An 18,373-nucleotide genomic window follows, 5' to 3' on the forward strand; every position below is an offset into this window, starting at 1 on the left:
ATGCTGTTTAGTAGATCCATATTTCCTCAGAAATATTTGATGGTTAATTATGAAATATTAGTAGTAATCTGCGATTATTTTACAAAAATAATTTCACTTTTCCTTTTCATTCAAAAAATGTAATAACGTTACTCATGGTTGAGGATTTCATAGAGATGTGGGTATTGTGTGAGTCGCTGGTTTTTTGTGGGAGCCACATTCACTGAGGCCGAATACATCTTCAAAGTTTTGGTCCTTTTGATTTGAACACTTAGATTAGTGTGCTACAATGGGACTGGGAGCCATGGCACTGTTTTCTCTCCAAAGTAAGCTTTCTCCGTTGTCACTGCTAACTCGACCCTCCTCAACAAAGAACCTTCCCTCTGTTATTGCCACTGTTACTAGGCGACGAGCCATAGTCTTTGGTTCTAACCTTGTAGTGGCTTCCTGGCTCAGTTTGGTTAATCTCTATTTAGCACCGCTTGCACTAGGTCAGCAGCCACAAGATGATGAGCTTCAGGAAGAAGAAGACCAAGTTGTGCACCTGTTTCTGGTCACTTTTTTTATGACACCCCTTTTCTCCAATCACAGGGTTAATTTCGTCCACCAAATCGTTGTTTATTTTTTGGGATTTATTACTCTTAAGTAACAGTAAAATAAATTTTTGTTCCTGCAGACACATTCAAAATTGGGATCCACCAAAGTGAGAGAAAAAAAACAAAAAAAGAGAAAGTGGCTCACTTACCGATACGAGGGCTGGAGACATTGTGATTTTCCTGTTTGTTAAGATAAATAAAACCCTTATTTTTTACTTTCCCTCGACAAGCAATTTTTCCAACTAAACTATGGACTTTCATCTATAGTGACCTTATACAAAGTTGCACACAGGATAAACAAATCCGGGAAAACAATTTTTTCGGCAAAGTTTTCACTTTTTCGTCAACCAAACGTGAGTTTCTTGTTTTTCCTACCGACCTTTCCCGAGAATTCATATATAATCCTGCTACGGGACCTTAAGAAGTGTTTGCTAGAAAAGGAAAAAATTTTATAGGGAAAAAATAATTTTTGGAAATATGATGAGAAATTTTTTTTTCTTGTAAGTTACTAAAAGGTGTTTGGTAGGTCAAAATTTTTTCGAGGTGTTGAGTTAATTTTACTGATGTTTGTGTCAATAGATAACTAAAAACTTGTTTTTCAAAAACCTCAAAGCAATTTAAGGTTTCAATGTATCGATTGAAAAAAAATTGAGAAATTAATTTTCTAAACTTTCATGTAATAAAACTCAAAAATTATATTCGAAATTTTCTTAGAATATTCAATGAAAATATGCTCATGATATATGGTTAGAAAACTCTCATCACGTATAACAAAACCCCCAAGATTTTCAAGATCAATTGCAAAAAATTCTAAACGAAATTTTATCATGAACTTTAGGTCTTATATGCAAATTTAGAATTATTTTAATAATTAAAAAATTGAGTCTTATAATCATATATGCATAGCTTTGATACCAAATGAAAAAGCTAATTTTAACTGATTAGTCAAACCCAAGAGTAGAAACGAGAAGATGCTAATGCTTTGAGTACTAGTATAACTTTAGATATGTGAAAAGCTGTTGTTTAGTAATTTCAAATGTTTGTTAAAAATTATATTATGTTTTATTGATTTTGAAAATTATATTAGGTTTTACTCTTTTTTTATTAATTTCATTGCATTTCTTTGTTATTTTTTTTATGAGAAATGTTATACTTACAACCTACTTTTGTTTACAACCCTTTATAACCATATCTTAACCGTTGATTTTCATCAACCAACGGTTATTATTTTCACAAATCAAACTCATTAATCAATATTTAATTTGCAATGAATAATAACCGTTGATTGACGGAAATTAACTGTTAAGATATGATTGTAAAAGGTTGTAAACAAAAATAGGTTGTAAGTATAATCTTTCCCTTTTTTATTGACTCTTGTAATTTTGAATGTTTGTTAAAAATTCATATGATTTTTTAAAATATTATAAATCTATATTATCATTTCAAATCTTATAAATTCTATTAAAATCTTTTAAAATCCAATCTTATGAAATCTTGATTGTAAAAAAAGTCTTTAAAGTCTTTCCGATTCTAGATAATCTTTTAAAATCTATAAAAAAAAATTATCTCAAAAAAATCTTTTAAAATTCTAATCCAATATACCCCCTTAATATAGTTTATAAGAAAAAAAGTTGCCAATATAACCTCTCCTATAAAATATAGATGAATAACTTTAAAAAATATGAGTTTTTATCCTAATCCTAATCCAAACCCCTTAATTGTCTCCGTAATACGCTTGTGGCAAAGCATTTGCGCTATGGTATGTTTTAATACTGTTGTTGTACGTGCTCATGCAAACACCATTAAATGTAAAGGAAATATTTTATCATGTTACTCACGTAAATTTTATTTTATGTATATATAAAAAATGGGTGTGACCTTTGTATAAATAAAAAAAAAATAGATGTGATTTATTTTATTTTTTTTCTCTCTCTTCTCCATAATAAATTTTACCGATTTTTTTATGTATTGCATAAATAAAATTATCTCACGAGAATTTTTTTCCCCTAAATGTAATGTGTTACGGTTGGTACTAGCCCACTCAACAAGTTACATGGATTACATTACGGGTTGCCTATATTATCATATTTGTCATATTATATCAAAATCTAGGGGTTGGTTATTTTTGTACTGGATTAAGAATAAAAAATTGTTATATTCAATCTTCATCATTCATCTACTTTATTCAATTACTTATATGTAATAATGCATGTTAAAGTAGAGGAGGAAAAATCATCACAAAGAGTAATTATCTTTTCTTTTTATTTACACCAAGGTTCTAAAAGCTTAGACTAAGATCGTCCAAAAGTAAACAAAACAATTTTTTTAAATTTAATATCAAGTATACTTTTTTGAAAAAGTACAAGAGTCAAAAGAAACTAGTTTTAAATTTGGAACATTTCTAATGTATGAAATAAAAAAAACAAAAAAAAAACTCATACTTTTCCTATTATTGGTAGTACTCTTTTTCAAAATTTCCTCCCACCACAAGCAAAATACTTAAGTACACGTGTTGTATCATGGCTTCCCTTCCCATCTATGTTTTTTTTTTGTTGGCAATCTAGTGTGCGTGAGTTAACTTGTGTCAACGTTAAATTTGATTAATTTTGTCAAAAGCATGTCATTCACGTTAAAAAATAAATAATTTACAAAAATTATTTTTGTAACATGATTTAGATCTGAACATTTATACATCCTTGTTTACGGTTAAACCAATCTATTTGGTTATTCCTCCTCTATATTTTTTTTCAAGTTTCTTCATGTCCTTGATATTGAATTGTTTTCCATGCATAAGTATTAAGTCTTAGTATGCTAACACGTACTCTTGAAAATTCCATACGATAAACTCATAGTTTATCATATTTTTAAGGACTAAAAATATTTTTATATATAATCAAAAGTATGAAAATTTATAATTATTTGGTTAAAAAGCATAGAGTTTGAATTATTAATTTATGTGAATAAATTTTGCTTGTTTTGCAGGACAATTGAGTTGAATTGAAGTATTAGAGTAATGGTTAAGCTAGAAGGACTTAAAGCGATAATGTGGAGCAACCATTTAGTGAAAATCTTCTTGAAGCTGTCTTTTGGCCAATTTTCCAGATCGAATATGATGGATTTGAATCTTGTGTTCTTCATAAAAGCTGTATATCTCTCTTTTATTTTTCCAACAAGATCAAGATCATATAAATTGGACAAGTATAGCTCAAGTTATGCCCAAATTATGAAATCATACTTTTGCTGTCAAAGTTGTTTTATGTTGCAGCTCGCTTCAGCAAGTAGATCAAATATGCTCACGAATTTGCTCGCTTCAGTGAGCAAACACATCGAGCAACTCATAAATAAAAGCCCATTGATCTTTTTGTTAAAAAGGCACGTGTTAGGGCTTTTCTAATCACTTTTTGGGGATTCTTGGAGGAAAAGGCGGAGGAACGGTCAAGACTTCTCCGTGGAGACCGGTTACTTCGTTCTTTTATGTTTTCCATTAGATTTTCATCTATTTTTTTAGTTTTCGTGACTATATTAGGCTAGGTTTCTTTATAGTCAGGGTTAGATAGGACCTATGGATTCCTGGTAATATTTATTCCTTTCTTGTAATCTGATATTCAATGTTTATGTTATGCAATTAATTTGTTTTTAATTCATAGTTTTGTTTAGGATTTGGCCAATCTTGAATGAACACTAGAATCCTGCACGACAATAGAGATATTGGTGTAGGATTCTGATTGATTAATTGCTAGATTTTGTATGATCTAGGGATAGACTTGCGCAATCTATGACTATTAATTATTGTTCTTAATGTTTGCCCTATGAGAGATCACTTTATGATTTTAATAGGGTAAAGGATTGAAACACAAAGGGATAGAGTTTTGGATAAGCTTGAAAGAATTGTCAATAACATAAGTTGAATATTAGTTATAGGAAAAGGTAGATTAATTAGGATGAAATTGAGAAAGTCGAAATCTTAATTACGCTTTTGCATATTGATTTTAATCCAATTTTCATTATGAGTTCTTGGTTCTTGTTCTTGATAGTTATTTGATAGGTTCTGTTTTAGTTTTATATTTTAAATCATATTTTCAACAAACTTTGCAGTTGATCCAACTTTTGTCGTGTAGCGAAATTAGTGTTTAATAGGTCAATCCTCGTGGAAACGATATCTTACTTTTTCACTTTATTACTTGTACGATCAGTACACTTCATTTTTTCACAACAAGTTTTTGACGGTAGCAGTTCATGGCCCTATTGAGCGCTCAATGCAAAATTTTTACAGGGAAGTTTTTGTCAACTTTTCTTTGCATTCTTCTTTCTCCTAGGATGATTTGTTTTTTTTTTATGATGGAATTGTGTAAAAATGAAAGAGTTGATAGGGGAATTAATTAGTGATTTTGATCCTTAGTGTGATGACTGACATACTAGTTTTGGTTTTTTATTAAACGAGCACTCATTAAGTAAGTCTAAGAGATAACAGGAATATTAGGATTATAGTTTGAGTGATCGAGAGATAATAGTTAGTTGGATCATGCACTCATAGCCGAGGGATTTTGAGGCTAAATAGGAATTTGTATTTTGGTGTGCACTTCACTATTGAAAATGCTCTAAAACTTGTTTTATTTTTTGTTGAGATGGTTAACGATATGATTGAGGTATTGTTTTGTTTTTAGCCACTTGGCCAAATAGCCACCCATTATGCTATCATTTGTTTAGCCCCTTGAGCCTAAATATATGTCTCACGATGTTTAGTGGTAAAAAAGAGGTGATATAATTTGGGCAGAAATAAATGTTTAAAAATGGTGAATAAATAAATAAAAATATATATTTTGTTTTGCCCTTTAAATTTTGTGCAAATAAAAGTATTGAAGAAAAAAATTTATATATCGAAACGAAAAGATAGAAAAAGAAAAGAAAAAATTTTAGGGTTAAAAAATAAAAATGTTGAAAAAGGAAAAAGAGGAAGAAATATAAAAGGGATTGTGAGTTAAACATTGGTTTGTACTTATACTTTATTTTATTTGTTTCCAGTTCTTTAGTCATATTTCTCTTTACTTATCTTTCCATTAACCAGATCACATTATATTTTGAGTAAAGACCTTTCGATCTTCTGTGTATATTACTTGAATGTGAAAAGTGAAAATATAAATAAGTTTATGATAATATTAATTCAGTGAAAGCCTGAGTGATATACTTACTCCTTAAATATTTAAGTAATGAGTGGATTAATAATTCCAGTGAGAATGTGTATAGATTCATTTCTTTATGTTTTATCAATAGATCTGTTGTCATCTGCTTGCTTTTGAAAATTGCTTGAGCACAAAAATTCATATTTTTATATCTCCTATGTTTTTAAATTAGTCAATTGCTGAGACAAAAATCAGTAATATGTTTATCACATACTATATTACCAAAATATTCACCCAACAACTCTACTTTATGCTAGTTTGATTGCCTGTCTTGTGTATTTGACACTGCCCCTACGCGTAGCTGTTTTCTTCAATTAATTAGCTGTCAGTGCTCCAATTCAGCTTGTAATCATACAATTAAACGTTATAATGAAAGTGGGGGAAAAGTGTAACTAAACCGCAGAGCAAAAAATGAAATGAATCTGACGCCACAGTCCACAAAAATAAAATATAAGAAAAAATAGTCAATTAAAATTCCTAGATCACATAAATATGCAAATTTCATAAGGTCTCCACTGACAGAATACGCCATTGATGTGGCAAGAATCTATTGAAATATGTGTTGATGTGTATAATGTGTTGGCTTCAACAATGAGTAAGTGGCCTTAGTGCAAGATCACTTCCTAGCACCATATAATCCAACCTTCAGTTCAAAGGCAACACAGAGCACGCTTGAAGGTATAGCAGCACTTCTTTATTTTTATTTTTCTTATTTTATTGCCAAGTTTAGGACAGGTGGATTCTAGCTGCTTGGCTCAATGCCAAATCAACAAAAATTCATCACTTCCAAGTTAAAACAATCCTGACCCACTTGTCACGTGTATCAAATACAGATACATCCAAAATTGAAACCAACATTAAATGATTATAGGTCAGTTGATATATTAGAGCTGAGCAAATAAAGATGAAAGAATGTATTTGATTTTTTTCAGTATTATTTTTTGAAAGAATTTAAAATCTTAATCCTGGACTTGTGGTGAATAAGATTATTTCTCATGAAAAAATACTTCTAGTTTATAAAATAATTTTTTTTTTGAAACCAATTAATAACTATATCCCTTGAATAAAGTGAATTTAACATATCCATTCCTTTTTCTTATACCAGACACAGAAATGTAGTACACAATTTTAACCTTTGACCTTGATTCTATAACAAGGAATGCTCAATTAAAGTTCTGTCCCAGCACTTTCCTTGCTTTCTACTCCTTAATTAGAAAAAAAGCTACATATACGTGAAACACAAATCTTTATGGTCTAAAAAAGATCACAGAAACATTGAAGTTCAACCCTTTAAACCATGCCATTTTTGTGCTTGAAGGGGATGATGTCTCAGAAAGCCTTCAGATCAACTCTTATCTTTCTTTTTTTCTCTTTGGTGCTCTCTACTCCTCCAGAGGATCCAATCAAGTGCTCTTCAAAGAACACAAGCTGCACTATCACAAACTCCTATGGCATCTTCCCTGATAGAAGCATCTGTCAAGCTGCTCTAGTTTTGTACCCAACAACTGAGGAAGAGCTTGTGTCAATGGTTGCATCAGCAACTAGGAACAAAAGTAAGATGAAAGTTGCTACCCGTTTTTCCCACAGCATTCCAAAGTTGGTATGCCCTGAAGGCCAAAATGGGGTGCTGATAAGCACCAAATATCTCAACCAGATACTGAAGATTGATGTGGAAGCAAGGACAATGACAATGGAGAGTGGTGTGACAATGAAGCAGCTCATCAATGAAGGTGCAAAGGCTGGGTTGGCATTGCCATATGCACCATATTGGTGGGGCTTGACAATTGGTGGCCTTATGGGAACTGGTGCTCATGGAAGCACATTGTGGGGGAAAGGAAGTTCTGTTCATGATTATGTTGTGGAGCTTAGTATTGTTAGGCCTGCAGGTCCTGAAGATGGATATGCTAAGGTTGAGAGCCTACATGAACATGATGAAAATCTCAATGCAGCCAAAGTATCACTGGGGGTGCTGGGAGTTATTTCACAGGTATGATCTCTATTTTGTATCTTCTTGAACATGGCAATGCTCTTTGTTTGACATGTTTTTTCTCTTTTCATATGCCTGAATCCTCACAAGCTAGGTGAACTGTAGTCTGTTATCAGCTTCAAGCAAAAATGTTCTTGATTGAAGCGAAAATGAGTTTTATGAATTTAAAAATTAACTCAATACACATAATTAAAATTCAAGCCCTAAATTATTGGTGTAGTACCAATCACTAGAAGACAATTGGTGATCTACTTTTTTTAATTTGTGATCTACATAGGCTAATAAAATATTCTGAATCACTTGTTGTACCTCTTATTCACTTGTTCCATCAGCCAGCAAACAACTATCATTTTGAAGTATATATATATATATATATATATATATTTTTTGGTAACCATTTTGAAGTATATTTTAGTCTTACATATAGTGGACAAATGGCTGAGATCATCCTATTTTAAATTGGCCACCCATATCTTTCTGTCTTGCTGTGGTCAGCTTTCAGCAAATTTATAGAGTGCAGCCAAAAGGCAATAAACAATAACAATACAATGGTACATTAATGCATTAGAAATATAAACGGGCAAATGCAGTTCAATTCAATAGTACTTCATTTTATGTTTTTCAAATTTAAATTCAAATCTTGACATTAGTTTGGTGGAAAAATACCCGTAATTCTAATTATTAGAAAAACTTTTGGTAATTGGCACTTATCAATAAATATGTAAAATACCTTCATACTTTGGGTCCCTTATATGAAAAAGGTCAAATCAAGTTATTGTTTGATAGCAATAAATATAGAGATTAATATTTCTTGTAAAAATAATTTTATCTTCTACAGATATATAAAAGTATGTGAAACTCATATATGACTATATAAAAAGAATAGAGAGAAAAACAAATATTAATTTTGCATACTTTTATATATATAAAAAATAAAATTATCTCCAACAACATAAAAAAATATTAATCCTATAAATCAATTATCTCTATATTCTTATGTGCTTTTTTTTAATTGTCAAAACAAATTAAATTATGAGTATTGGTCAAAGTAATAATGCAATAGAGGTAATTCGTACTTCTTATGCATTGAGAATCGTGACTATTTATCATTTTTATTGAAATTTTTATTTTTCATGTTATAAAAAATATTTTTATCTTTTACATATATAAAAGTATGTGCAATTTATATAAGGTAATATGAAAAAAAATAAAAAAAATATAAGTTTTACAAATTTAAAATAAAAAATAAAATTATTTCTTATAATATAAAAAATATTAATACTATAAATCTATTATCTCTATATTCTTAAGTGTTTTTTTTAAATTGTCAAATCAAATTAAATTCTGAGTGTTGGTCAAAGTAATAATGCAATAGGGGTAATTCGTACTTATGCATTGAAAATCGTGACTATTTGTCATTTTTATTGAAATCTCTAGCTCTTAGGGAGTCTTATTGTATCACCAGTCTCATTAAAGATCGATTATGAAGATAAATAAATAGTAAAGTCAAGCCACTCTGGTGCTCCACACACCCTGAACAAGACAATTATGAATGCTAGCTACGAAACTAAAAAAAAATGCCAGCAAAACAATACTCGTAACGAATGCTGTACGGCCCAAAACATTGCAGTGCTACGAAAAAGTGTTTATTATTTTAAATGATATAATTTATATTTTCTTTTTGTTATGCATAATTTATATTATTTCATTTTTATAAGGAGATGAGATTCATACATTTATTTATTTTTTTGTCTTTTCTCTCTCTTTTTATCTATCTTTTTTTCTCGTTTAAAATAATATAACTTTATATTTTTTAAAATAACACATATTTTTTTCTATTATATATTACGGGCTCAAAAGCTTCGCCTTGGCACAATCGTGTAGGCACAACACAACTACAAAATAAAAATTAAGAAATGCACCTTTTTTAAATAAAAAAAAATAAAATTTAAACTTAGTTCCTGGCAAAACGGACACAGTTTATTAGGCTTATGTTGATTTAAATCTATAAAAAAGTAAATAGCCTGTGATTATTGTCAATAAATTTTGTAAATTACCCTAAAACTCGATCTACTACCCCTCTTAAGACCCTGTAGCATTTATTTGTTTATTTCATTTTGCTGAGTAAGCAAGCATCCGCATCCTGTTTGACAAAATTGACAAACGGGAAAAAACAAAACGATTCGACAAAGACTCAAAGAATGTTAGGGATATGTGAAATTAAATGGTTATTAGTTTTGAACGAGCATGAGTTTTCTATTTGTACATGAGCATCAAGTATACTTTATTGGTTTCCTCTAAACTAAGTTTTATATATATTGGGACAGATCCGTTTACAAATTTTTTTTGCAATTACATTAATGTAGGACCGGTCGTACACTGTGTGATTAATGTAGGACCGGTCCTACATAGTGTAGTTTGTAAACAAAAAGTTTGTAAATATAATCTGCCCCATATACATATATGCGGAAAATATTTCTCAAGCTGCTTGCGATAAGATTATCTCCGGCCACCCCAAAACTACGTCGTTTTGATTATTTATTTCCTTATATTTATTGATTCACCTTTAAATGGTTATGATTCCTTTTTTCTCTCTCTTCATTTATCACCATTGATCCATCTTTGTACGGTTATGATTTATTAGTCGGAGATAAAGTTATCTCCAGCAGCTTGAGAAATGTTAAGCTATATATATATATATATATATATATATATATATATATATATATATGGGCTTATCGTTTCTCAAGCTGCTTGAGATAATCTCCGGCTACTAAATCATAACTGTACAAAGATGGATAAATGGTGATAAAGGAAGAGAGAGAAAAGGGGAATCATAACCATTCAAAGGTAAATCAGTTAATATAAGGAAATAAATAAATAAAACATAGTTTTGGGCTAGCCAGAGATAAACTTATCATAAGCTGCTTGAGAAATATTTTTCCATATATATATATATATATATATATGAGTTTGGTGTTTGTCATTTTAAATGACATAAGTTATGTCAATTTAGGAGACAGATAGACACAAAAAAGGAAAATCATGGGAGAGAGAAAGTGAGTGGTTTTTTTTAATTTAAATTTTAAATAAAAAAATTATTTTGTGTATATCTCTCTCTTAAAATGACAAACACTTTTCCTTATATATATATGGAAAATATTTTCTCCTTAAAGTAGAAAATTTTTCTCCTATTAGTGACTCATAGCATAAGTGAGTCCTATCATAATTTTTTTTTCTACACTATTTTGTAGCCCCATTTTTCTCATATATATCTATAAGGGAAGGATCTGTTTACAAATTTTTTTTACAAATTTATGCAAATTGCACTATATTCTCCCAGGTAGGGGTGTAAATGGGCTGGGCTAGGCTAGGCTTTGGCTTAAATAGGTCAAGCCAGTGTAAAAAACATTGGGTATGCCCGAGCCTATTAGCCTATGTAGGCTCCAAATTACAAGTCTGCCCTGACCTATATTCAAAAAATAAAAGCCTTGGTCTAGGCTTGTTAGCCTGTTTAACCCTATTAAACATTCAACAATTAAATGAATAACTAAAATAATATTATTTTATTATTCAAAATTATTAAATAATAATTTTATTTATTATATTTTAAATAAATAATATGATATAGGCCGGCCTGTAGGCTCATAGGCCCGACATGTACAAAAAAAGCCTATGGCCTGTTTTCTAAATAGGTTTTTTTAAAAGCCTAGGCCTATTATTTTTACTACTTATAATAGGCCAAGTCTTGCCTAATATAGGCTAGGTCGTAGGCCCCTGTAGGCCGACCTAGCCCATTTACACCCCTACTCCGGGGAGAAGATAGTGTAGTTTGTAAACAAAAAATTTGTAAATATAATCTGCCCCATATATATATATATATATATATATATATATATATATATATATATATATATATATATATATAGGAAAAACATTTTCTTCTTTTAAAGGAGAAAAATTTTCTCCTACTAAAGACTCATAGTATAAGTGAGGCCTACAAAATAGTGGAGAGAAAAAAAATTCAAGGTGGAACTCACTTATGCTATAAGTCAGTAATAGGAGAAAAAAAATTCTCTTTTAAAAGGAGAAAATGTTTCCTCGTATATATATATATCATTTCAACCAAAAACTTAAGTCGTTAATTTTATATTTTTCTAATACGTCACCTCACACGAGAGTCATTGACGGTGAGGAGTGAACTCACGATCATTTGGTTATGGAGACTATGATATTATATAAAAAATTATTTCAATTCAAAAACTTAAGTTGACGGGGAGATTATATTAATAATTTTATATTTCTATATGATGTATTATGTTTATTAATTTAAAATAACAATTATTTAAACACATTTTTCCCCAACATGTCTTAAAAATTTTTAGTAACATATATTGTTTTATATTGAGATTTTTTGCAAAGTTTGTACATCATGTAAGAGGCGTACGATGACTGCTTATCATTTTGTAGATTACTCTAAAACTAGAACCCCTCTTCAAGAGATCCATCACCTATTTAACAAAAGATGATTCGGATTTGGGAGAGCAAGTGGGAGCTTTTGGACATGAACATGAGTTTGCGGATATAACGTGGTACCCAAGTCAACACAAGGTTGTTTACCGTGTTGATGATCGTGTCCCCATTAATTTATCGGGCAATGGTCTCTATGATTTCATACCTTTCCGTCCCACTCCTTCACTTGAATTGGCAATCTTAAGAACCACAGGTCAGCTTAGCTTTATTGAATTGAAATTCACAAACTTTGTACTATTCATTCCTCGTGGAAAGTTATATTTATAAATTTTTTATTTAAATTTTTTTACAAATTACATCATATCATATATTAGGAGTAGTACATTTCAGCACATAATATATTACTCTTAGTATATAGTATAGTTTGTAAAAAAATAAGTTTATAACTATAACTCTCCCCTAAACATATATAGTTGAAAGAAAACATCAAAATGAATGAATTTTAATGTTGCTCGCATTTTTATTTATTTTTTGGGTTATTGGGGTTCCAGAGGATGCTCAAGAATCCACTAGTGATGCTGATGGAAAGTGCGTGCTTGCAAAGATAACAACGAATGCCCTTGTTACCGCTGCTTATGGACTTACTAACAATGGTGCACCCCATGAGTCTCAAAACATAATAATTGTTTTTTTACCCTTTAACAAATGTTTCAACTTATTAAGATAAAGGTATTTGTTTTATATTTGGTAATTGCAGGTATAATCTTTACTGGATACCCTGTAATTGGATTTCAGAATCGCCTGCAGGCATCTGGGTCATGCTTGGACAGTATTCAAGATGCAAAGATCACAGCATGTGCTTGGGACTCAAGGGTGAAGGGAGAGTTCTTTCACCAAACCACATTTAGCATTAGCTTGTCTATTGTGAGAAATTTTATTGAAGATGTGCAAAAACTAGTTAAATTGGAACCAAAGGGATTGTGTGGCATAGAGCTTTATAATGGAATTCTCATGCGCTATGTCAAGGCTTCAAGTGCATACTTGGGAAAACAAGAGGATGCTTTAGATGTTGATATCACATATTACCGCAGCAAAGATCCAATGACTCCTAGGCTTTATGAAGACATTCTTGAAGAGATTGAACAGCTAGGGATTTTCAAATATGGAGGGCTACCTCATTGGGGTAAGAATAGGAACTTGGCATTTGAAGGAGCAATCAAGAAGTACAAAAACTCAGGGAAATTTTTTAAGGTTAAAGAGCGGTATGATTCACAAGGGCTTTTTTCTAGTGAGTGGACAGACCAAGTGCTTGGGCTGAAAGGAGGATTGACAATGCTGAAAGATGGTTGTGCATTAGAAGGTTTGTGCATTTGCTCACAAGATAGCCATTGCAATCCAAGCAAAGGCTACTTTTGCAGACCAGGCAAAGTCTACAAGGAAGCAAGGGTTTGTACTCATCTTAGATCCTAATGAGGGTGCCAAATCTTAAAGAAAGGCCGTTTTGAGGCTAAGCAATACTTGACCCACTTTATGAAAACTGATAATATTTGCCTATGTAATTTATATACTTATGCATCATCAATCACTATTCTTCACTCACGTCAATAAATTTAAATGACACGAGCTGTCTCTAATATAAGAGATAATCTTCTCTTCTTTTTTCCTATTCAATGCATTACTAGAAAAACACATGCAAGTAAATTATAAATTACGTAGAATATGCAATTCAAAAAATTTAATCGGACTAGTAGGTAGCTCATTTGGTAAACTATTCTTCACTCCCGTAAACACACATGGTAGCTCAGTTGTTAAACTATTCTTCACTCGTGTAAATATGTGATGATGGTGGTAGGCGTCAGAAAATTGAGCAGGTGGGATGAGAGCATGTGTTTTGTTCTTCTTCAGTTCTGCAAACTGACCAATGAAAACTCAAGAATTTTTCCAAGGTAATCAACATCCAGGTTACCCGATATCAGCACCTTCAGATATGCAGAAGAAAGATATATCAGAAAATGAGATTATAGTTAGGCATATGCCAATGATGCATTTAAAAATTAGTGTCATTACTTTTACTAATCAATAAAAATATCTATAAAAAAGAAGGGCCTTATATGATCCAAAACTCGTTTATACCGCTAACTTCAAAAAAAAAAAAAAAAGAATACCCAGAGTCGGTTGAATTTCAAGTATTTCATTTCACCAATAAGATACGGAAACTTACTTCACATTTTGAATTGCACAAAAAAGACTATTTATCTCAAAGAGGTTTACGTCAAATTATGGGAAAACGACAACGATTGTTGTCTTATTTGTCAAAGAAAAATAGAATACTGTGTTTAAAAGGGTTTTAAAACCTTAATCTCAGGACTCGTCTCGAATCGAACTAGTCACGAAACAATAAATCAATTAGAATATTTTTTAAAAAAATAAAATAAAAATTTAATGTGAGGAATTTAAATGTGAGTAGTGAAGTCCTTTAATTAAAAATGGACTAAATAAGTATAATATAAGTGAAAGGATTAATAAACCAAACATTTTAAGATTTTGTGTTAAAATATAGTGTTAAATTCACTTATTATCATAAATTATCGCTTAACCCATTTATGATAGTTTTGACCTACCATAGTTTCCTTGACCGGCCAACAACTGGACATATATGCTCAAATCCTACATTTTCATGTATTACTCTGTTTTCATGTCTATCATGTCCTGATGGTAGACATGGGTTGCTAATCTCAACCGCATGTTAAAGCGAGGAAAGTCTTAGATATATATACCTTATATTTAATTTCTACTAAATGTTTTAGCTTTTGAGATTGTTAATTCCTGACATGTGTAGTATTAAAAGCTTACATGATCATATGGTTTGTAATTTGATTCTTGTTAATGTTCACGGTTGTCAATCTAAGGGTGTGTTTGGTTGGAAGATTATGATGAGATAGATGGGCATTTGAGAAGTGGAATTATTGGGTGCCATTGTTTGGTTTAAACGTTTTGAATATATGCCTACCTAAATCATTATGCCACCGAAACAATTTGCATGTCTATCTGATTAAGAAAACCGGCCAAATATTCCCTCTTGATATGTGGTATTGCATCTTAGCTACCTAAATGGTCACATTGGGCAAGAATGAGATGACGAGCGTACCTTCCAAATAGCGCGCGAAAGTGAAGAAGCGCCAGAAAGGGAATGCACTTGAGAACAAAGGAGTCGTAGTTGCAGCTGATGACGAAGCTGACAAAACATTAAGCGCTCCAAAGGACGAAGTTGCAGCGTAGGAGGAGTAGGAGGAGAATAATGATGCTCCAGACGATCCCCCAAACCCAAACCCGTCGTTGCAGCAGAAGATGCTCCCTCAGACGTACCTCCAAACAGCGTAGTTGCAGAAGTTGTTCCCCCAAACGTCGTCGTTGAAGAATACGTTCCCCCGAACAGCGTTGTCGCTGATGACGATCCACTAAACGGCGTCGTTGAAGCTGAGGATGCTGCTCCAAACGACGTCGTTGCGGAAGTTGGTCCTCCAAACAGTGGTGTTGAAGAAGACGTTCCCCCGAACAGCGTTATCGCAGAGGACAATAATCATACTTGGATGTCATCAGGATCCAAAACGATAATTTTTTAAACCTGAAATGTATTTAATGACTTTGCCTGAGAATGAAAGATTATTCATGTACACGGAATGATTATGCCATCAAATATGTATTCATAAATAGTTGTCTGAAGTGTGCCCCCAACTTGTAGTTTTTGTATTTAATATTCATTACTGAATGCAGAGTGTGTTTTTGTTTATAATTTTTTAAAACAGGGTTATTTTCGTAATAGCATCTTTTTTTCCTATCTATATTTTATTTACAGCCAAACATAGACTTTATAAAAGTTACCTAATTTTTCCAGTCAAATTTTTTCCAACCAAATATTTTTTTTTTACATTTTCCTACTAAACTCACTTTCCAACCATTTCCCTATGCATATCATTTTCCTATTATTCATAAAATTTCTCCTTAACCAAACGCCCCCTAAAAAACTTATGTGTTAGGAGGTGCTCAAATAACCATTTGCTATCCCTTCACAATTTAAACTTTTGGGATTATTAGTTTATGGGTTTTATAAGAGTTATGTTATAGGAAAAATGATTGTGTAAAGTTATAGAGATTCGTTTTGCGTGCTTTAGTATTTTTTTTTTTTTTGCTTCAAAAAGTGCGGGCCCCACAAAATGTTGTGTGTGTGTAAAAAACTTTTTTATGTCATGTGACATGATAGATGCAAACCTCTTAGTTTATATCAAACTTTTGGAATTTATTGTTTTTATAATAATTTTAATGTATCTTAACTCTTAAGTTTGTATTGGTCGTATTTATTAGATTTGACTTGGATTCTTTAGAGTTATTACACGGGTGCAGGCTAAGAGTAAAATCTACATGTATTTGTACTGATAGTATCCATATCAATTAAGGGTTAAGTGTGTGTTTTAATAAATGAAATAAGTTGTGTCTTTTTAATTTTTTACACTATATATTACAGATAGTATATAATTATATTAATTTTTTTCTTTCTACTTTAGTTGAAGTGTCCCAGGAGAGAGAAAAAAATTACTTTTCATATTATAATTATATATTATCCGTAAGAGTAGGATTATATTGACACATTTTATTTTACAAATTTACAAACTACACTATGTCTGATCGGTAATACTTTATTCAAGAGTGTCTTACCGGTCAGACATAGTATAGTTTGTAAATAAAAAATTTGTAAATATAACATTCCCCTATCTGTAATACATAATGTTAAAAATTAAAAGGATATAATTTATGTCCTTTAAAAACACAAATCTTTTTCCCATCAATTAATGTGCAAGTTAAAACTATAATTTTTTTTGGGTAATATAAAAGTATAATTTTTTATTTGTATTATTTTGAACTTTTGATGGGGAAAAATGTTTATACTGTAATTGAATTTTGATTGTCATTTCATATATTTGTCATTATTCAGTGGCTTTTACTTTAATGAAGACTAAGTTTAAGTTGCTAATCATTTTTTGAAACAGTTAATCGGATAAATGGGATAAATTAAGGGGCGTTTGGTTGGATGATTTTGAAAAAGCCGGCGAAATGTGAAGTGGAATTTTGAGGTTACTACGTTTGGTTGAAGGATTTTCTAATTTTGGCTATGTAAAGCATTATGCTACGAAACTGATTTGCATATCTATTTTTATGCAAAATGCCGACGAAAGATACCCTTTTGGTATGTGGTATTGCGTTTTTGCTATCTATTTGGTCAGAGTGTTTAATACCCAAATGACGAGCGTGCCCTCTATTTGGTTTTACATATGGACGTGATGCTGGAACAAGGGGTTATGGTGGTTCGGCTGTGGATCGGTGGTTCGATTTGGGAAAGGTTGAAGATGGGGAGTTGGTTTATGATGGTGATTTGGGGAAGGAAGGAGATTCGATGGTGGTTTGGGGGCTGAATGGCTGGGGTTGGTGGCTCGATTTGAGTTATGGGGCGATGAAGATGGTGTGTGGTGGAAAAAAAAAGATGGTGATGAAGAGAGGTCGACGGTGGAGCTTGGCTGTGGGTCTGTGTTAAAAAAAATGAAATGATGGCTTTTGGAGTGCTGTGGGTTTTGTGGTTGGCTGTTAGTTACCGGTTCTTGGATTGGATCGGTGAGTTATGGAAGGAAGAGGACCGATGGCTTGGTTGAGATGGAGAAGAAAAGGGGCGGTGATGGTTTCTGGATCAGTGGCTAGGCTGGAGAAGATGGCGTGGGAGGGATGTGTTTGGTTAGGTGATAGTTCTTGGTGGCCGGTGGCTGTTGGAGCGGTGGTTCTAATAATAAAAAAAAAAAACAAAATAAAATAACTAAGTAAATGAATAACCAAAAGCAAGGTTATTTTGGTAAATGCACATTTTTCCCCATCTATATTTAACCAAAAGCCAAACATAGACTTTACAAAAGTTACCTAATTTCCCCGGTAAAATTTTTCCTAACCAAACAACTATTTTTACATTTTTCTATCAAACTCACTTCTCAACCATTTCCCTACTAATCACATTTTCCAATGATTCATAAAAATTTCTCTTCAACCAAACGTCCCCTAAAGATAAAATACTTCTACTTTAACTGGAAAAGTGAGATTTTATTTGGAAGAAATAAAAT

General features: G+C 31.5%; 1 protein-coding gene across 1 annotated transcript; it reads left to right on the forward strand.

Moving 5' to 3' along the window:
* Positions 1-268: 268 nt before the first annotated feature.
* Positions 269-13,685, forward strand: LOC133298056 (probable L-gulonolactone oxidase 4). The gene is made up of 7 exons (XM_061497296.1): positions 269-470; positions 571-630; positions 5,319-5,334; positions 7,139-7,742; positions 12,213-12,468; positions 12,767-12,868; positions 12,973-13,685. The coding sequence occupies exons 1-7, from the start codon at positions 269-271 to the stop codon at positions 13,683-13,685; spliced, it is 1,953 nt and encodes a 650-aa protein (XP_061353280.1).
* The last annotated feature ends 4,688 nt before the right edge of the window (positions 13,686-18,373 follow it).

The sequence above is a fragment of the Gastrolobium bilobum genome, unplaced genomic scaffold, assembly GCF_033153095.1.
Source record: "Gastrolobium bilobum isolate Gb01-03AN ecotype WA unplaced genomic scaffold, APGP_CSIRO_Gbil_v1 utg25739, whole genome shotgun sequence".
Classification (NCBI taxonomy): Eukaryota; Viridiplantae; Streptophyta; class Magnoliopsida; order Fabales; family Fabaceae; genus Gastrolobium; species Gastrolobium bilobum.

What these genes read in the sequence shown, in the direction of transcription:
- LOC133298056 (XM_061497296.1), top strand. Translation starts at nt 269, where the DNA reads ATGGGACTGGGAGCCATGGCACTGTTTTCTCTCCAAAGTAAGCTTTCT. An exon ending in TGCTGGGAGTTATTTCACAG is followed by an intron (nt 7,743 to 12,212) that starts GTATGATCTCTA and finishes ATCATTTTGTAG; the next exon opens with ATTACTCTAAAACTAGAACC. An exon ending in TTATGGACTTACTAACAATG is followed by an intron (nt 12,869 to 12,972) that starts GTGCACCCCATG and finishes TGGTAATTGCAG; the next exon opens with GTATAATCTTTACTGGATAC.